Source organism: Pholcus phalangioides, unplaced genomic scaffold (genome assembly GCF_987345545.1).
Source record: "Pholcus phalangioides strain wild (caught in Gottingen) unplaced genomic scaffold, Ppha-v1.0 ptg000003l_1, whole genome shotgun sequence".
Lineage (NCBI taxonomy): Eukaryota > Metazoa > Arthropoda > Arachnida > Araneae > Pholcidae > Pholcus > Pholcus phalangioides.
The window spans coordinates 16,810,908-16,833,169 of record NW_028301596.1 but is presented as its reverse complement, the minus strand read 5'-3'; the positions used below and the strand labels follow the sequence as shown (position 1 = coordinate 16,833,169).

Genomic DNA, 22,262 nt, shown 5'->3' with positions numbered 1-22,262 from the left:
TTTAAGGGTACATAAATGACGTACACCACACGTAAGCCTTTTTGTATTGATCAAATTAAACAGATGCTTTTTATAACGTGATTCGAATTTTATTCTTTTAATATTTGTAACTTCTTTTCCGTTTTTGACTGCTGACTTCCGAATCTCACCCATAGGAGCGCTACCATCGACGGTCTCTGGCGCTGTTAATTTAGCCCCTTACGTTTATGTAGGTCTCAGTGGCGGCTTGTCACAGAACATTCTGGTGGGGGAAGCTGCCACAAAATCATTTTGCATTTTATTATGGTGCGGGATAATCAACCATTTTTTGATTGCCAAATTATTTTTTTACTCTGTCTATGCTTTTCCTCTGCCGTACGAAAATCGCAGTACTTCATCAACAATGGCACATTAAATCAAATAATTTGCGCAGCGAGTCTGACTGGTATTTTTCAATGTCAAAAATCATCGTTTAAGTTCGGCAATCGTTCATTGTAAATTGTGAAAATTTATATCCTTTCAATATATTCTAACCCTTCTTTCACTTATTCTAATTTAAGAGATAGATGGCAGCATTAATATCCGTTGGCGCATTTTCTCGAGTGCCACGTTCTTTCTAAACTAATTCGATCCTCGCGCACTATCCTGCAGATGGTGTGACCATACAACATGCATTTTACAGGACACGGAATTTTTTTTATTAGCTATTTTGAAAGTATTTCTTTTTGAATTCAAACAAATTCATTTGATGTAATTCAATGGAACTAAGTTAGTATCAGATCCATTTGAAGAACTAAAAAAAATTGATATCAGATAGCTTTTAATTCTTTTTTTTTAGAGAGCTGATAGCTCTTCTTTTTTTCATCACAGACATTAGGGACTTTACATGATTCCCACAAGGTTCGGGCTGAGAGGACTCTCATTATCTTTTCGTTTTTTCACTATAAATCCACTAGAGAGAGAGAGACCATGCCAAATATTCTAGCCTGGGGGGGGGGGCTGTTGCAGGATATAGGGGCCATTGCGACTTTCTTATGCACCTTCTCTAACATATGAAAAGCTAATAAATTTCGTAAATATGTTTGGAACCATGTTTCAACAACAGCAGTTTCTCTTTCATGACATGAAACAAAGTTTGAATATGTTTGAATTTCGCAACATGCGAGACATCACGATATATAAGTACATCTTTTTATAACACATCATATATATATATATATATATAATATATATATTTACAGAACAAGGACAAGGAGCATAAATAACTTTTTTTTTTCTCGTTTTTGTTTTGTGCTTAAACGGGTGGAAGAAAAAAATATAAAGCAGAAAGGACACAATATATATATTCGTGGTCAAAAGAAGGCATATTTAAAAACAATCGAGCTTTGATAAAATATAACAATTTGTATCAAAATGTGGAGCTTTAAACCATATATATATACTTCTTTTATATACAAAGGTGCTTTTTTTTCCTTACAAATATACACAACCAGCACAAAAAACAGGAAAACAAAAAAAACCACAAACAGTTTGAACTCAAGTTATGCAAATTACAGGCAAAATATGCATTTTTTTTTTCTCTTCATAATTTTTTTTTTCAACCTTTGTTTTTGGACAGAACAATTCAACTTGGAGAAGGCAACTTTTCTTCAATCATGACGCAATCTTCATTACTATACGAGGTGCGTCATTGTTCCTTAAGATGTCAGAGAGACATGGTAGTTGAAATGAAAATATTCAAATATAGGCACATTCCCATCACAAAATAATCATTTCTGACTCTAAACAGCCTGTCGATATCGTTCAGATTCTGAAAACTTTATTAGGATGTGTAGTTCGTTACTGAACTATTGGGTATATCTAGCGACTGTAATTACGGTGGTACCATGAACCTACAAGACTGATCCGTTCCCGAAAGTGTACATCATAAAAATCTTGAATCGGTAGTCCCTTGTATAAGATAATGTAAACAGCGTCAATAAAATATTAATATTAGATTAAAGTTCTGAATTGTAGAAGAATAAGATAATATATTTTATATGCAAACTCCAAGCTTTTAAAGATGCTAACTGGTACTACAAGAAGCCAACCAAACTTTCTATTCTGTCCCACCAGTTAACAACAAAAAATGGTCAATGGTGGGTGTGTATGACCTTTTTATATCGTTCCTTATAACCTCCAAATGGGTGGGGCTGACAGGACCCGATCCCAGGGGCGTGGAAAAAAAAACTTACATTTTTTACTTTTTCACACTATAAATTTACTTAAAGGTGGGGGGGGGGGGGGGTGAAAAATTCTGCTTCGAGGCCCACCAAAGATCTCAACCTAGGACCTGGCCTTAAGATGTTTGAGAGGGGCATGACGCATGACATGGTCTTTTGGGGATAAAATTATCAAAAGAAATATCAATGAATTTAGATTCCTAATCAGTATATCACGTGGATACCTTGAAATTTATCAGAGTTGCTGCGAGACGTGAAATTGCAATCTCATTCTCAAGGGTGCTCTATGAAGATAAAAATTTAGGGAATACCTTTTTCAGCAGGGGTCTTTAATACATAGCCCGCTAGAGCAAGCCGGCAAAGAGGTGTTTGATAACATGTTTAGTATAGCGGTTGAGGTAGGACGACTGCCTCAGAGCTAGTTCTTCCTAAAATGCCTGACTTTTAAAGCGGCCTGACAGGACATATTTATAATATCCTGATATATTTCTGTGCTATGGTGAAAGATAAATCGATAAATTACAGAATTATAAACGACTATAGCACATGGATGAGCAATCTGATTCCTGCTGTAGTTCTTGAAATGGTAATCCCATTCTAATGTGAAGTATTTGGTGAGTAAGGATATTTCAGAGATGTTTACACTTCCTGGGTGTTCAGTAAAACTGAGGAAGCGTTGCAGCTCATCCTACGTCCCTGAAATTTGCCTCACAGAGTCTCTATGTAAAAACAGTGGTCGTGTTGGTGTTTTCTTAAAATGCAATATCGTATTTTCATTGAAAGATTCGCGCAACTTTCTAAGATTGTTTTGTTGAGCAGATGTTTTCTCTATGAAAATTTCGCAGATTTTTCACTAAAAGATAATTCTTCTCTTTTGCCTCTTCTTGTAGCTGTTTTTAATGCGGCTCTATTAGTTAGGCATTTTCATAATTAGGCATTTCCACTAACTCCTTAGCACCCTTCACCTCCAGACAAAGACGTCTCCAGAAATCAAATTTGCTTATAGGCAGTCAGGTCCTTCGTGTCAAGGTCCAAAATACACGAAGTCACTACACAGCCAGACCACTTATTTAACCTTTCTTTCTTCCAAACCGATCACAACTCAGGTTTATCACCATCTATGGGCGATACCAAGTGAATTGTACCGGAAGTGTAACTGTGTGTGTACCTAACAGTTTGAATGCGTATGTACTGATTGTATGTTGTGTTTGATTTTTCAGTGCCGCCATCTATATTTCAGAAGTGAAGTGAGTGATGTGTTATGATTGAATTTGTGCTGTTTGTACTCTGTGACGAGACTTTTTAAAGGCTAGATATATCGGCTCACATTCGCGCCTTGAAGTTGGGAACCACAGAAAACCAACTTCAGCCGACCACCTCTGTGGTGACGGTGGGGTTTGAACCCGGGACCTCGCGACGCGAGTCCGTCACTATGACCACTCGACCACCACAGCGCATCGCTATTTAACCGTACATCTCCAACGCAATTTTTCTGTGGAATTACGAACGAATCGGTACATGCAGGAATGTTTTTGTTTGTGTGTATGTGGTCCTTACGTATTTATGTTGTTTATGCTTGTTTCGTGTTCATGGTGATACTGGCCATCTGTCTTCTATATTTCGAAATGAAGATAGTAAATGATTGAATTTTCATGTAATGTAAGTATCATGTTGAAGGTCTGCCGTAGAGGTATTTTTTGAATGAGAGACCTGCTCGCATTCACGCTTCGAAGTTGGGAAACCGCAGAAAATAGGCTTCAGCCGCCCACCACTGTGCCGTCAACGGAGTTCAAACCTGGATGAGATACCAGCACGATGCCTACACGACCGCACATACAGACCCCAATGTATTACATGATCATAGTTTTAGCAAATACCTTCTTCTTACTTTTATCGTCCGTAAAGAGACGGTCAAAGGTTCGGCACCACCGATTGAAAATATTGTAGTTTCTCATTTCTAGTTCACACTATCATCACAAAATAAATAATAAATAAATAAAATAAATAAAAGTTTGATGGGTCATAATCAAAAAAATTAATAAAAACCAGAACTATAATTAAAGAAAAAACTCGAAGTTTTTTTGAAAATAATGATCGCCATCAAACTGATTCGATACAGGCTGTCGAGAGTCGAATTATATTTAGCAGTGATTGTGTAATTAAAAAATTCTGAGCATGAAAATAAACAAGAAGAAAATTAAGTAAAACATCTGCACACATATATAGCTTTGTACAATGTATATATGTATAACATTTTTCACATTTCTTCACGATAAACAAAAAGTACGGTAACCTCCAATAAATAACACAAGTCTCATTTCTGAGTTCAAATAGGAAACATTCTTACATTTGAATTCTAATCCGCGATGTATAACCAATAAAGAAACATTTTAAAGCGTTGAAAATAATCTTATTGAAGTTCTACTTTTGCTAAAAAAAAGTATTTATTTTCAACGCTATCGATGCCAAGATTAATTTTATTTTTTTTCCCTTGGCCATTCGTAAACTCTTCTGATTGGATGAAGCATCAAAATTAGGAAGTAGAGGAACAAAATGGCAACCATTAACAGACTTTCACATGTATCTAATCGAAAAAGAAAGTCTCAAAAACATTTCACTATTTAAAGGAGCAACATGATCATTCAAGAAATTACTATATTATTAATCAAGAATTAAAAAATAAACTCATATACATAGTTCTAGATAAATTCATGAAACAATTCAATCTATATAAAGGAATTTATGGCAATTTTTACAACCTAATGAAGAATATACCTCTAGATAAACATTATTAATGATAATTATTGAAATCCAAAACCTCAAGAAACTATAATAATAATATAATTTCATACACTATGGCCTGATCTCTAAATCTTTCAGAGATTTCTTCGATTCATAACAACCTCCCTAACATATTTCCACAATATATGAAGATGATAATAATTTGTCAATAGCATATGAAAATATTCGATACATTTGTCTTCTTTTTTTGTTGTTGTGTGTGTTCAAAACTAACTAAAAGTGCACTTCAAATTAATGTGGCAAATATTATATATATGTATTAACAGTATTTGGTTTTTCTTTTTTTTTTAAATGTTGATAATCTCGTCTGATATCAGTTTGTTTTATGAGAGATTATTTCATTCGCAAATTTGAGCTCAAGTCTGCGAGTACGATTTGTTTCTTGTTGCACTCAATATGGGTGTATTAAATAGTTCGATAATTGAGTAATATGTGGACATTATTAGGTCCATCACGAGTATATATTTGGCCAAGCACGTCTCGAAAAAAAAATGATGAGAAATGGATCATCCTAAAGTTCCCCCCTCCCTTAATATTAACTTCACAGCATGACAAAATAACACTTAAGTCGCCAAATGGCGACAATCAACTTCACAGAATGCCAAAAATAGCATTCAAATCGCCAAACGGGAGGGAAAAACCCAATAAAATGTATCACCTATGGGACTAAAACAGAATGTTGTGATATCACGTGACGTGGGTGTGGCCAAGTTACTTCTCGTGGTTGTCAGATTTCCCGCACTTTTAGAAATAAAACTTGCGGCAACACCATTTTGTTCAAGGGTTTGTTTCTATTTGCTCAGGATCACACAACAGTAATTATTATCATTGTAGTCAATCTCATTTTATTTCCAGAATTTTCGGAAATTATATGATTTTAATCGGATAATATTCGATCTTTAGTGCGATATTTAAAAGAAAAAGTAGAAAAATTAAGTTTTTTTTAATAACAATATAATAATTGATATTGATAACTGAATAGCAATTAAATCTTTTTTTTGGATATCTACTGTTAACTAGGATAACTGTATTATCGAAAAATATCATTAAAATGTTTGATAATTATTTGTTTTTGTTAATCGAAACTGTAGGAAATAGTTAAAATTATATTTATTTTATATTTAGCTTGGATTTGTGTGTGATAATATTAAAAAAAATTCAATAAGAGATATATTCGGTAGTATTTTCTATTTTTTCTCCCACGCATTGGTATCACGTGTCTTTTCTCTCCCAATTACTTCAGTTACGCTTTTTTAGAGAGAGTTCTTAGAAAAGTTACTTTCGGATTATCATTGGTGTGTGTGTCTCGATCGAATTACAGTACCAAAAGTTATAATGAGATAGGATTATCAGCACAATAAAATACAGTACATCTATCAAATTTCAGGAACAACATATAAACAAAAAACAGTGAATTTTTTGATATGAAATTCTTCATGTTTCCTGGAAGTTAATAATATAAATAAAGAAGCATTTTATTCTCGTTTATCCTAGAATTATATTTTGTAAAAGATATAAAAACTAAATTTCTTATCAATGAAAGTTTCTGACATTAATGGCGAATCCGTTTTCTGCTACCGGAACTCGTTATCGGTTTTAGTTGTTATTTTCTACAAATAAAACAACCGGATTAGATATATTTCGGCTTTAAACTTTTCTTTTTGAAAAACAAACAAACAAACAAACTATGTATTATGTTAGTTTTCACGTATCAGGTTGCATTCGGTGAATTTTGCAACTTTTTGGCGATTAAAACAAAGAATTTCATTAACGATGGACAATATTTATACGGAAGTTTTTGTGTTAAATCATAATTTTCATGTCAGATTTTGAAATTCCTGGTGTTTTAGAACGGCGTTATTCAACGTTTTTAAAACTGTGGACCAGTGAAAATAGGGACAATTTCGCAGACCGACGAAAATGGGAGAAATAATTAGTGAACCGGCAAAAATAAACAGATAGGAGGAATAATCTGCAGATTGGCATAAAAGTAAACAAATAGGGGAAATAGTTAGGAAGAAATATAAAATCATATATATATATATAGTGACTATTTGGAAGTGGGCGAAATGTTTCTTGGGCAGGTGGCGGTCCGTACAGCAAAACCCGACTTTCTGGAAAGGATAAGATTGTCATAATAACCAAAAATTTATCTTTGATTGTACATTTTGAATCTTTAATAAATTGCAAAACCCACCGTGATAAGTGAATCTTAAGAATTGGACTTTTTTTAAAAAAAAAATTTTGTTTCGAGGAACCTGTCATTAGGAGACACTCATTCACCACGAATAGAAATATTAGTTTTCTATCAGAAACCTATGGGTCTAATTAGGAGAATGTGGTAAATCTTTACACAGGTTGATTCGGAAAAACATCGCCGAACTAAAAGGGCAATTCAGGCATACGATAACAATCCAAACTCATACTGGAACATAGGTGCGCAAACGCTATCTGGAGTTGCAGGGAGTTGTTGCGTCACACACTTTTAAAGCAATCCCGAACTCAGCAAGCACGAAGTCTCAATTCTGACAACATAAATACCTTAGTGGGCCACACAAATACTCAGAACAGACATTCCGGCATGTGCCGATTTGTTATAAATTCCGCTGAGGAATGTGCATGAGGTGCATATACGGTTAAGTAGTAGTAGCAAGCATGCAGTCCATGAAGAATTTCTAACGAATCGGTACATGCCGGAATGTCTGTTCTGAGTATTTGTGTGGCCCCCTAACGTATGTATGTTGTCGAAATTTAGACTTCATGTTTGCCGAGTTCGGGATTGCTTCAGAAATGTGTGACGCAACAACTCCCTGTAGCGATTCCGGATGGCGTTTGCGCACCTATGTGATTTTGGATTGTTATCAGTGTGCGAATTGCCCTTTCAGTTTGGCGATGTTTTTCTGAATCACTCTGTATAGTGTTTACTGAAAGGTTTTGTATTGTATTACTCCGCTTCTGCCTCTTGCTATCATGGAAGTTTCCAGTCAGGGAACGACAATCATTCTTTGTAACTTTCCTTCATAGAACCTATAAATAATTTTCACTACAGGCATTTATATATAAAATCATTTCAAATCCCCTTAACAAGGTCTGATAAAAATAATTATCGTAGGGTAGTGACCCGTCGATGTCTGAATATAACCTCAATGGATTATCAGTGATGTAGAGAGAGTTAAGTTGGGATGAATACCTACGAGTTGTACTTCACGAGGAGTTCAACAGTACCATAAGGCGCCATTCATTTGAAAGAACTGAAAATATTTTTTTTCAATACATCAAGACACTGCTATAGAGAAAAGAAAAATCTAGATTATAGTCCAAAACACGAGAAGCCCCCCCCCCCCCCACACCTTTTTGAATTGATGTAGGAGGAGGGAACGGAACAGGGACAGTGCTTTCAACTTCCTTTCGACTATGGCCCATTTCTATACGACACTCTTGCTGTGTCAATAGAAATTTCCATTTTCAATTTACGATTTTTAGGCTTACACATAACTTTCGCTGGAATGAATATATAAAAATTTGCAATATATATATAATCACCTACGTTCGCTTCCGCACTATATGAGTCATTCCAGAGCTACATATGAATGACGTCATGGGCCCCTGGGTAAAAAAATGTACTAAAATTTATGAGAAAATGATACAGTTAATGTTACTTGGAAACGTAAAAAGATCTCACAGACCTCCCAAGTTATTTCCTCAACTGAAAATCATTTTGTCTTTAAAAGATACCTACTCTAAAGGTGTTTGAGGGCTTTTCTGCTGAGAAATACCCCAGTCTGCAGTATTTCAGGATTCAGAATTGGTTATTTAAGAATACGGAAGATAGATGGCAGTACGTATTAAAAAAAAAATAAACAGGCATATTCTCGTCAGACACAAGCAAGTTTCATGATTTACGTACTCAACGACATGCATCAACTCATTTGAGATTCTTCAGAGGAATGTTAACGAGGATCATGTGCAGTGCTTGTTGAATAAAAGGTGTTCCAGAGGTACCCATGCCCGTAAGGGCAATGGCTGATGTCGTCATAAGGCGATGTGATCTCGGTACCTCCCTGCTCGAAAGTTGCATTGCAGAAAATTCTGACATCTGCCAGTTTTAATATAGATGGCAGAACCTCTTGAATAATAAACACTCACAACTCTGACCTTATGAAACGTTAAGGCCACAAATACACAGCAATTTCCGGCATGCACAATTTCGTTAGCAATTGTAGATGTTAACATGGTGCATGTAAGGTTCAGTAGTATGTATTTGCAAATGGATTCCCGCTAATTGGCTATAAAATATCCACCTACGGAGACACCGAAATGAAGGAAATATTGAGGGGGGGGGGAAGGGCGAAAGTTGCCTGTTGCCCCCGTACATACGGGATGCAAGCCCTTACGCAGGATGGGTAGTGGTGCGTTGCATTGTACATTCATTAATTACTGGGGGAGGGAAGAGTTCAGCCCTCCTCGTAAAATTTAATGAGGGGATCAAGCAGCTCCCTCCCACCGGTTCCGATATCTATTTCCACCTGAAAAACCAGACAAATCCGATCACAATAATTTTTTTTCCAAATGAACCAATTATACGATTATTTTGCATCATTCAATTTATTTTATCATTTATGTTTATGGGCGCCACGGCCCGAAATAAACACAACAGCCCTAAAATTATCAATGACTTCCATTACCTTTTAAAATTACAGTAATTCTGCGACTTACGAACAGGATCCCTTCCGAGCTTCATGCGTAAGTTGAAGCCTTGAAGTTTGTTTCTGTGTGGTGTTTGTTATTTTTAGTGCTGCCATCTGCCATCAATTTTTCTAACTAAGTGCGAAGGGTAATGATTGAACCGTTGTAGGCCTGTTGCTCTCACTGTGGAGACGGCAGGGTTTGAACCCGTGTTCGAAAATTATGCCATCCATTAATTCTGAAACCATTTCTTTCAACTAAAAATTTTCGTTAATTTTTTACTTTTGTATAAGTATCCTTCAGCACTTTTGTACATTATGGCTATTGTACATGTTTTTCTGAATGCTGAATTCAGTGGTCTAGGTCAGCAAAAGAAAGAAAGAGAAGGATGGACCCTTCCCTCCCCGCGTATTCGTTAAGGTTGTCCTGGACCTCCAAGATAGAGCCTACGATTTATTAATTCCGCAGAAATTCTTGCCCATCATTATTACTCTCAATCACAGTTTTTCATTTAAAATTTTTCCTAATCATTTTATCAGACGCCAAAAGAGCACTGGAGACGCCACACGGAAGAACCGAACTCACAAATTCACCAAACCTGGTTTTAAATTTATAGCAGAGAAATATTTTGAATAGTCAAATAGCAAGTGACGTAGGCGAGGCGCCGTGGACTTCTCGTGGTGGCCGGGGCTATAATTTCGTCTATCGTTCCAGAAAATGATACGCGAGTCGATACGTATCTCGAAAATAAATGGAATCAAAGTGTAAAATGTGTGAATTTCTTCGCATATCTTATTAAGAACACACCTGGAATTTTCTCTATTATAGTTAAAATAAATCATTAAATTTATCAAATAAATCGGACCGCACAAATAGCAGAAGAAATTATAGTAAATAAATTTAGGACTTCCAGAAAACTAAAAACATCCTATACCAGGTAAATCTAAAATACAGGGTGTTCCATAAATTCGTAAATATTTGAAAAATTCATAACAAAGTAAAGGAATCGGTATAATTGAATGCGATTTGTGAAAAAGTTATTCTCAGAGGAAGGATTGTTTTTGGTATGGAAATAAATAAGTTCAAATTTTTGTCGACAGAGAGAGCACTACACAGTATCAAATCACTGAAAATATGCAAACCAGTCTTATTAAATGCAGGGTGTACGATTAAAACGACTCATTTCTGAATATTATGTTACTGGCACTTATGTAAGATTTTAATTAGTTGAAGGCTTTAATTGGTAATGCATCTACACAACCCTGTCCCACCCCTAAGGGTATTTAGAAAAACATCGTAAACCGGACGCCGCCATCCTACTCAGTACAGATCTGACAGGGCGAGATTGAAATAAATCCCGAATCGAGAGCCAGCGGATCTAGGTTCGAGGGGTGGTGCCAACCCTCTTAAGCCCCGTTCACATGCGCAAATATTGCGGTAGCATTCGCAGTTCTAGCACCCTCTTGACTTTTTCCTTCGTAAGGAAAGAAATGGGGAGCCGTCACTGGTGAAAATTCTCGAAACTGCTTGTGAACACCAGTGACTGCTTGTGATTTCCCATGGGAACGGGGCTTTAATGTCTGTCGTGTGGTTTTTTGCTAAAGATACAGAGCTATAGCCTTCGACCGCCACAGGGCTTAGTTCTACGGTAGCACCAAGCCTACCTTACACGCAAGGGCAAAAATACCCAACAGTAGGGTAAAACTTACCTGTCTCACGATGGTCGGCTTTAATTGGTAAACAAATAATTAATAATTTAGTAATTATTAATAAGGTTTTGATTCGTGATGTTGACATTGGTAAATTTGTTTTACCTCGGACACGAATCGTTGGCCGACGCTTCACGAACATTTCGAACTCAGAACATACTGAAGAAATGCTCGCGTCCAAGAACTCCCGCTGGACTTTCGTGCAGCGCTCCCTATCAACAAAAATTTGCACTAAACTGTTTTTTTTTACATGCCAACGAAAGTCTCGCTTCGTGAGAATGACTTTTTCTCATACCGTGTTCAAGAAAACAAATTTCCTCAACTTTTTTTTATGAATTTTTAAACTATATACGAATTTATGGGGCACCTCGTGAATCTAAACCTACATATCCAATTTGAAAATCTAAAACGATCAAAATTTACATTTCTCTTTCCTCTATAAATGTTCATTCTATATCATTCTCCAAGAAAACAAAGAAATTAATCGATATTATTAACGCTTATAAAATCTTTGTAAAATTTAGAAAAATTTGTATTCATATATGTATATATATATCCGAAATAAAAAACACGTAATTTCCAGTATGTTCCAGGATACACGCGCACACACACACACGTACATACATATAGAGAAAAGTATACACTGCCGAGTTACATAAAAAGCAGGTTTTCACAAATGGAGGGCAGTTTGTCCGAGCAACGAGTAAGCTTGCACAGGTTATTTCGACCTATAGATGGAGCCACTGTCAGGAATTTGTTTTTTCTCTCTCTTTAATGAGATGCGACATATTTACTTATATGGATTACTAAACACGTATTAAGAACAAAAAAAAAATGTTATATATATATTCACACATGTAGAATTTATAAAAATAAATGGACACATTGAATTAATTTAAATTTATATATATATATGTTTTTTAATATTCGCGTGGATTCGCAAAAACACAAGAAAAACGTTTCGATTATATTATTTTTAAATAATAACGATAATAATAATAATTATTATAATTATTATTTGATTATACGTCAGAAGATCTGGAATCTTTGAGGAAAACGGTTTTCGGTTTACGGATCAGATCCTCGGCACTACGGCTTCTGAGCTCGACCCCTGTTGTTGGAGTTGGATCTGTGGTAGAGTAGCATCCCGGCCTTGTTATTTTCGTGGTGGTGGCCAGATCGGCCACGTCTCCTGAAAATGGCGCTGGTGTTGTCCTCTCGTCCGGGTGCTCTTTATCACAGCGTTCCGACGTGGTTGTTGTTGTGGTGGTGGTGGTGATGGTGGGATCAGTGATCGATTCCTCTTCTTCGACCGTTCGTATATCGCTTCGCTGGAATTCCGTCTTCTCTACTGAACTGGATATCAAGCTTCTTAGCTGGGCCTAAACGAGAAAAGTCAGAGAAAATATGTAACTTTTGGATCCCGAATTTCACTCTATGATCATCAATTCTAATCGATATAGTTAGAAATTAATATCAGATTGTCCAAGAAGTTTTGAGCGTTTGTTGTCGGAGAATGACAATTGCTGCCGTGGCTTTTTATTAGTATTGAAATGAATATTTTGTGTCAGTTAACTGAAATGTTGCCCCATTATCGTAATTGGCGTATTTGTACAAATACAAGGCCACAAAAGGCAAAATGCCCAACGAGGTGGCTGAAAAAAAGATGTCCATAATTAATGTATATCCAAATACAACTAATTCAGCAACCTAAAATAATAGCAATTATCACAAAAAAAGCTAATACTCAATAAAATAAGACTAATGATTATGATGAAATAAAGTGCCCATAAAGAAGATTATGGTTGTCATATTCTTTAATTTTCAAATACTTATGAAAGGTGTACAACATGTTCCAGGTCATTTTATAAAAATATTCATACTGGTTGGTCACTCGAAAAAAAAAAGAGGAGCTGACTAAAGGCAGGGATTCCCAAAACCGTTTCATTAAGCGCGGCACCCTTTGAAATTTTAGAATATCTTGTGACACCCCTGTATGATCGCGAGATGTAGACAGCACTGCAAAATTTTCGTGACACATTTTTTAGGAATCAAAGCCTTATTATTTTCAATAAAATTTTATTTCCAAACATCACAAGGTGGTATTGCTCGATCTCACGGCCCACTATTCGGGTCACACTGCTCTAAGGCAGTAGTTTTCGACTTTTGGAACATACAGTCCGGTTTAATTAATTTTTGCAAGTGGGAGACCAGCTCATATACACGACTAATGGGAAATAAATGGGGGGGGGGGAAGAGACTATATGTATACGAATTACTCAGGGCCCGGTTTGACGGATGTCACGGCACGATACCGGGCCACGGCCCAGCGATTGAAAAACACTACTCTAAGGAAATGCCAAACTTTTATGCTCGTGACACCTCTAGGAATGAGACGATAATTTCACACATCTCGCGGAACCTCAACATACGAGGCCGATAAACAATCTCATGGCACGCTATGGCACAGTAAAAATTTGTTTGAAAACTTTTTTCCTCTCACCGTTCCCCCAAATCAAGTGAACCCATAGGAATCTATATTAAATCCCTAGCTTCTATTACCCCCTCCCTCCCTCCCTGGACCAATCCATTACTCACCGGAGGGGGGAGATATTGCCCACTTTGGGAAACACCGTTCCAGACTATCCTTAGGTCAAGAACCCCCCTGTTTATGTCAATGAAATGCGATACAAATGAAGTGATTTAAAAAACCTGCAGAGCAGGGGCTCTCAACCTTTTTCAACCCGCAGCGCACCTTACATTAATCAATGCTTATCCACGGCTCCTCCAGAGCAGTTTAGCATCCATTAGTTCAACATTAACCTCATTAACTTACTTGCACACTTATTTGCTTATTCACTAACTCACTGACACACTCATTTTTTTTCACTCGCTTAGCTCACTGACTTGCTCACTCACTCGTTCACTTGCTTACTCGCTCATTTGCTCATTCATTCACTCACTAACTCACTGACACACTCATTTTTTTTCACTCGCTTAGCTCACTGACTTGCTCACTCGTTCACTTGTTTACTCGCTCATTTGCTCATTCATTCACTCACTAACTCACTGACACACTCATTTTTTTTCACTCGCTTAGCTCACTCTGACTTGCTCCGTCCCTCGTTCACTTGCTTACTCGCTCATTTGCTCATTCATTCACTCACTAACTCACTGACACACTCATTTTTTTTTCACTCGCTTAGCTCACTCTGACTTGCTCACTCCCTCGTTCATTTGCTCATTCATTCACTCACTAACTCACTGACACACTCATTTTTTTTCACTCGCTTAGCTCACTGACTTGCTCACTCGTTGACTTGCTTACTCGCTCATTTGCTCATTAATTCTCTCACTCGTTCACTTGTCCACTCTATCATTCATTCACTCATGCCGAACTGTTGTCGGTGAATTTTCCTGACACGTAAAAAACTATCCCTTAAAATTTTGAGGAGTAAAATTACTCTATAAAATAATTTTCTTAAAAGATAACATTGATCCCTACCAATGTCTGTGAGGGTATTATCAATGGTGGTAAGAATTTAACTACATCTGCTATTACCTTAAATCAATGGAGAAAAAACAAACGAAACACTTAAAATTTTTCAGATAATTCTCATACCACCCTGCGGAGATTTATCTACAGTAAATACCGAAATGGCAGCAACGGTCAATATCAGCGATAAATATAGAGAATGATGGCTATACCTGACTCATATCACCGGGCTGGGAATAGGACCTTTGAAGTATTTCTGGATTTCTTCCGACTACTGGAGAAGGAGGCACGGTTTTGGCTTTTGGATAGGAATGGATCGGACCGGATATCGAACACTCGCAGCCTTCTGGAATGTCTTCAGGGATTTCGCCACCTAGTTGTTCTTGAGATCTGCGAACACATGAAACGTGTAATTACGGTAAATGCGGTAAACCCGGTTATTATTTATGCGTATGTTACAGTAAAAGCCCGGAAGACCTAGGTTTTACCAAGGCGAGTTGATAAAAGCTCGAAATACGCTCAGCTTATAAACGGGTTCATTTCGGACTTTAACCAAGTCAAAGCCCATTTTGAATGAAGCGATTAACCATTATGAACTTATCAAAAAACGTATTTAGTTAATGCCACTGAAAATTAATTAATAAATATAATTATTCAATAATTATGTAATTAACCCCCGAGTTAATTATATCCCCCATCCACAACCTACTTTGGAATTTAACTGCCACCTAGGAATTATTAGCTCCTGACGCTCACTACATAATGACTATCGCTAATTAATTAATTGATAGATTTAAAGTTAATATTGTTCCGAAAATTAATTAATTTACTCCGATTAGTTAAAACCCGTTTTTAATGTGATTAGTGGTGATCGGAGTAGATTAATTGGTACATTTTTCATTATAATTGCTTTCAGCGTCAGAGTAAATTAATTAATTGTGATCAATAGTTGATTAATTGGTGTCAGGAACCACCACGGCAATCAATATATTTGTTAATTATTAATCGTAATTATTAAAATAATTAGTTAAAAGTTATTATATTTTAATATAATTATTAAAATAATTAGTTAAAAGTTATTATATTTTAATATAATTATTAAAATAATTACTTAAAAGTTATTATATTTTAATATAATTATTAAAATAATTAGTTAAAAGTTATTATATTTTAATATAATTATTAAAATAATTATATTTATTAATTAAATAATACATGGCAATAAGTTCATGATGGTAAATTCACTCATTGAAAACGGGCTTTGACTTCGCAAAAGTCAGAAATGAAAACATTTGCAAACGTATTTCGTGCTTTTACCAATTCGCCTTGGTGAAACCTAGGTTTTACCAGTCTCCGGGCTTTTACCTCAGCATATATATATCGACCGATCAAAATTAAAAATTTTTAAAGCTGAATAAATTTATCTCTCAAAACCACAGATTATGCATAATACCCAAGCGCCGTTGGTAAACACGATAAACCGTACTAAAGTCATCACATTTGCCGTTTATTATGCACTAGCTATAATATACCCGGCGTTGCCCCGGTTTTTTTTCACTGAGGATTTTCGAATCACGTGATATCTCCCTCTTTCTTTGAGGGGTATACAAACCGTGTCTAAGTTAACCAATATGACGCCATCTCCTGCTCGAATCATGAAATAAACAAATCTAGATTCTAAAAAAACGTAGAAATGAATATACAGGGTGTTTCAAAAATAATCATTCGATTTAAAAAAAAAAAAACATAACTATTCAGCTTTTTATCCGTTTTGATCGAGTAAATATGTGGGTAGAAAGAGGGGAATCTCGAGTTTCACGCAGTTGCCGACAGGTAGTGCTAACGCTCTTCCTTCGGCCAACACTTCAGTGTTTGTCCAGATCGGCATTTCCCACAGTTGGAAACTGATTCAGATGACTTCATTTTCCAGCAGGACGGAGCATCACCACACTGGAGCTTAGACGTTCGAGAATTTTTGAACAATCGCATTCCTAAACGATAGATCGGCCGTACGGGACCTGACGATTCAGTTAAACATCACTGGCATCCAAGATAACCGGACCTCACAGTACGCGATTTCTTCTTGTGGGGGTTTATAAAAGACGTGTATGTGCCTCCCCTTCCAGCTACATTAGCCGAACTGAAGATACGCATAACAGCAGCAGTGGATGCAAACACACTGCAAAACAAACGTTTGGGACGAATTTGATCCCCATATAGACATATGCCGTGCATCCCAAGGTGGACATTTTGAGTACCTTTAATTTGGTTTGTAAAAAACTTTATGATTAACCATGTAATGCAAAATTAATCTTAAGTGCCTATGTGTTCAATATTTTTCGTAATATACGCATTTCAAATCGGGTGATTCTTTCTGAAACAACCTGCATTATTTTCCTTTTTAAGGGGTGCTAGGTATTTTGATTTTCCCCCCCCCCCCCCCCCCTGAACTTCAAGTTATCCATCTGCCCGTTTCTGCTTCAAAAAATGCTTAATTAAAGCTGTGGAATTTATTCGATGTACTTTACGGGCCCATAATTAATTTGAGAAAACATCCTAAACTAAATGAATTTATGCAGTTGACTATTAAAAGACAATACAGAGACATTAATTTTCATGCCTAAGAAGATATACATAAAAAGTTGAAATCAATGTTATTGTATGGATATCCGAAACTCATAAGTAGGGGTCCGTCTAATTACTTCATATTTAATTTTCTGGGATTCGTATATCTCTAAGCGAACTCAATATTTCAAAAATCGAGAAATCAATACAAATTTTCAAACTATTGATGTGGCTTAAAACCTCCACTAAATTTCCGCATTTCTACAGTAAAATCGGCAATTTTATCACTGATTTCTATGAGGATAATCCTTTTCCTGACCCTCAAAGTGAAGCTGATGATGATTATGACGTCTATTCAAAAAGCCTCATTACTGGGAGGATTGAAAAAAATGTGGCAAACCATTATTAAAAAGCATTATTATTAATTACATAAAGGCATCAACTATTATACATATACTAACAGGATTAAAGAAGTGACAAACCATTGTAAAGGCATATAAATGTCTGAAACGCATTGCTAGGGAACCACGGTAACTAAAATGACCATTCCGAAAGTGATGGTTGAGGTCCAGATACCATTGTTGCTCAAGTTTTTTTGCCCATTTCGGACATCTGCCCTGCTCTGACGAATTTTTAAAGCATCCTATCGTTCAAGTCGGGTGCCATTTGGTATATATATGCAAAATCTGGCGACGATCGATCTAAAATTGTAGATTTGTTTAGAGAACACACACAGACAGAAAATCAATTTTATATGTATAGATAATCGACATTTCGTGTTTTATGATAAATTTATCGCACTGCCGTGATAATATTCATTACTTGTAGACTACATTAGATTGAACCAGAGTCTGTTCCGGAAAAAAATTTACTCTGATTTAACAAATTTTCCTGAACATCCCCGAAATAACTCCCGAATATTAACTTCTATATTACGAATTTTGAAATTGGACTTGGATATACTGTATAACGAACTCGAACATTTTTTTCGAATATACCCCAATATAATAAACTGATATTTAATAAATTTTATGATCGTATCACGATATAATGCATATATAATTATTAAACCGATTTCACGATCATACCTCGATATAACGGAACCCTATTCCTCTATTAAACAAATTTAAATTTTTTTATCGTACCGCGGTATAATTTACCCCTATTTAAAAATTTTTACGATGGTACACTGATGTGACGAACTTCTATTTCAGAAATTCTTCCATTTTACAAATTTTTAGTATTAATAAATTTACCAACGACCAGGGATGCAACTAGATGCTCAGTCAGCCGGGGCAAGCACGCATTTTGGCGTCCCTCTCATAATGTTGATGGAGAGGTTAAAGAGTGAAATTTGCGCCCCCTCTAGTCTGGCGCTCGGGGCACCAGACCCGCCTGCACCTCCCTAGTTGCAGCCTTGTCAACGACGCTTGGGTATTATACTATTACCGTTGAAAGTGAACGGTAAATTTTACGCAATGCATGAACACACTTACTTGCAGACTCTGCTGAAGGACAGCCTGCTGTTGTTCGTTTCGGTGGCGACAGGAGCACCCTGAAGACTGATGGCTCGCCTGTACACCCTAACGTTCATCTTGTCCAGCATCGGTAGATGTACGGAATGGGATCGCAGCTGTTGTTTCTGCTGCCAGTGCGATCGCGACGTCGTGCTGGTCGTCGAACTGGGAACCGAACCCGACGTCTGCTGAGCTTGTTCTTCGGCCGTCGTCGTCAGGGGACCGGAAGAATGGAGAAACGTCGGCATGGGAATGCGATTTATTCGTATTATTTGATTCAGTAACTGTACAATGGACTGGAGGTCTGTCGTCAGCCTCGTCTCAACCCTTTGGATTTGCCTGGGGGGGAAAAGAGAGACAAACTCATATTGATTTGCATCGGGATTAATTAATTGCATAAGGGATCGTACCTGATTATTATACGAGGGATCGTACCTGATTATTATACAAGGGATCGTACCTGATTTATTATATAAGGGATCGTACCTGATCCCTTAGGCACAACAGAAAAATGGATCATGTGTATTTCATGTTTGTATATCTCGTGCCTTTTTTTGTGTCCTTATGTACAATAATGTGCGTGTCCAGTTTTGTTAATAAAATTTAAATTTCAAGTGGGATCCGCATTCAAGGAAAGTAAGGCACTTCTAACAAGAAGATACTCATGTTGCCTGGATACCAGAAGACTCAGTATCAAGGTGATGCCACACGCGCATTTCTATGGCGCAACTCGTACGAGAATGTTGGAGTATTGGTCAAAAGCTGGTGACTTGGCGTTCTAGTATCCTCGCTACTCCAGTATCGCGTTACCGAAATCCTTCTTTATATTCTTGTGCAGTAGCGTCTCAACGGGTGGGCGACTGGGCACCGAGTAAAATTTAAATAACTTTGTATTTAAATAATTCAGATTTTCCAATAATTCCAGAACCACTTTCATTTATTCTTGATTTTTTTTCTTTCTCTGTAGTTATTATATTCATTAAATCTAAATTTTTAATAATTCCTAAATTCCTTACTTTTATTAATTATAGATTCTTAACATTTCTGAAATTATCACTTTTATTGTTTGTGGTTTTTTAATCATTCTAAAATTAGTGCTTCCATTAATTCTGGATTCTTAATAAATCTGAAAATATTGCTTTCATTAATTCTGAATTTTTAGAAAATTGTGTGATTTTTTGTGCCAACTTCCCTCCCTTATCAATGTTTTCATTAAAGTGGGCCCAAGGGAACTTGAAAAATCTTCAGGCCCCGAACTTATTAAGACAGTCTTTTCCTTTTGATAGTTTGAATGTAGTTTGAACTAACAATTGCGTCATTTTCTCCTGGGTTTTGTAAGTATTTCAGTGCCGCCGGGTTCGTGAGGGAGACCAGGCAACTCAAGTATTCTGGCTTCCTGGTCCCCAGGCTACTAGAGATGGATTTGAGTATCCCCGTGTGAAAAGGGTCTTATGGACACGAGTTGGATGGTTAATAAATACCTGCTAAGATTGTCGATCCTGTGCTCGAGTTCGTAGATATCTTGGCAGGCGGTGGTAGCTTCGGGAAGTGGCATGTGTGGCGGTTGATCGGAGCTGATCTCATCACCCGGGGTCTGAGCGTTACTGGAACTACACGAAAAAGGAATGGTCATCGAGGAGGAGGAAGATGTTGTCGTGGACTTCGGGCCACCACTAGTGGACGTCGTATGCGGAGGTACCGAGCTCAATCTGCAGCGCGTTCTCGTCTCAGTCGTCACTCCCACTTCTTCTTCTTCTTCTTCTTCATCTTCGTCGTCGTCGTCGTCCTCACCACCTTCGTCGTCACCGTCCGCGTCGTCCATGAGCGTCGCCGTCGTGCGGGGCGTCGTTGGTGTCGACGACGTCTGAGGTGGCGTGGAAACTAACGTCGGTGACAGTTGCTTCCCTGACGTTAGCCTCAGCGAGGACTTTCGACTCGTGTCTGACGATGACTGTCCCCGACCGGCACCTATTATATGAAAAACAAATATGGAAAATTCTATTAAATCATGATTTTTTTAACAATGGAAATTAAAAATATAGTTTTTAATTAACCAGATTTAAGTATCTTAGATTCCCCGTTCTCAAATTAGCAGTGCACATCAAGTCCAACACATACCCGATTTCCAAAGTGGACTCGTCTTCTCAACCCCATGTACATGAACTTCATTCCTTCAGTAGTTTAGTTTCAGGTCATTATCTTTATAGTGATTTTGGAAAACACGTGCCATTTCGGTGATACATTAGTTTTTTTTTTTTGATAAGCGAAGATTATCTAAAATATGGGACGATTCAACAAACCTAGACAATGAATCGCTCCTCCCTATACATCTCCACGGACACACGCTTATTTTAGACTGGAGTGAGCTTTCTTATTGTCCGTTCTGGGATGGTCATCTGACCATCATTGTTCCCTGGGAAAAGTGATGTTCTGTGGGCCCCATACGTATCTGGAAATAACCTAGCTTACATGCAGTATTTACACTCGAAAATCATAGTACCAGATCTCATTATGTGTATGTAGGCTTCCTAAACATGAGTAGAACTGCAACTAGAGGAGGAGGTGTGGTGCACTGGGTGCTGGATCAGGAAGGGCACTGAATTAACTATTTTTCCCATTCGAAATTACGGAGGGAGGAGACATCAAAATCTATGCTGGCCCCGAACGATAGAGTAAGTTTTCATTTCTGGTTGAGGCCCTGGACATGAGATCCCGGGCTGTGTAGTTAAGATTGCCCTGGTTTCACGAACAGCTCATCAGTTGGATTCTGAAAGTAGACACATTTTCCCTACATATTTCACTTGAAAGTTTTGTTTCTTCACAATTCTCTGTAGCCAAATTCATCATTTGTCATGACTACTCTTTCATCTCATTATCATTCGTCCCTCCAATATAAACAGTACCACAAGGGGACCATATGGCCCCCGGTTGAGACCCGCTGGGATAGATCATGCTGAGTGAACCTTTTAGCACCAACCAGAACTAACAGCTTTTCCACATGAAGACGACATGTGACGTTGAAAGGCCATTCTGGTTGACAAAAATGGTGCATAGGAAGAGATTTTCGAAGAATATGACAAAATAAGTGGCGAGGTATTTTACAGCGACCATGACACGGACTCGCAGTTTACAGTGTGGCAGAGCGGGTGGAGAGAGCGAAGAACGCAATTTGAACGAAGAGAACTCTGGGTTATCAAAAAGATTAAATTAAGCCACGACTATTATAAGGGGAAAAATTCATAAACAAAAAGATCTCTAGTAGCAAATATTGGAACTTTCAGTAGAA

The 22,262-nt window shown here is 37.1% G+C and overlaps 1 protein-coding gene across 3 annotated transcripts in view; it reads right to left on the bottom strand.

Annotated features, from left to right (window-relative positions):
* Positions 1-7,824: 7,824 nt before the first annotated feature.
* LOC149088174 (voltage-gated inwardly rectifying potassium channel KCNH2-like) overlaps positions 7,825-22,262 on the bottom strand; it is a 424,575-nt gene continuing 410,137 nt past the window's right edge. For all 3 annotated transcript variants that reach the window (XM_089245265.1, XM_089245276.1, XM_089245284.1), the window contains 4 exons: positions 20,458-20,944; positions 18,956-19,315; positions 15,107-15,284; positions 7,825-12,780 (listed from right to left, as the gene is read on the bottom strand). In XM_089245265.1, coding sequence (XP_089101391.1) covers positions 12,421-12,780; positions 15,107-15,284; positions 18,956-19,315; positions 20,458-20,944 — 1,385 coding nt within the window. In that variant the 3' untranslated portion in view covers positions 7,825-12,420. The remainder of the gene's footprint in view (positions 12,781-15,106; positions 15,285-18,955; positions 19,316-20,457; positions 20,945-22,262) is intronic.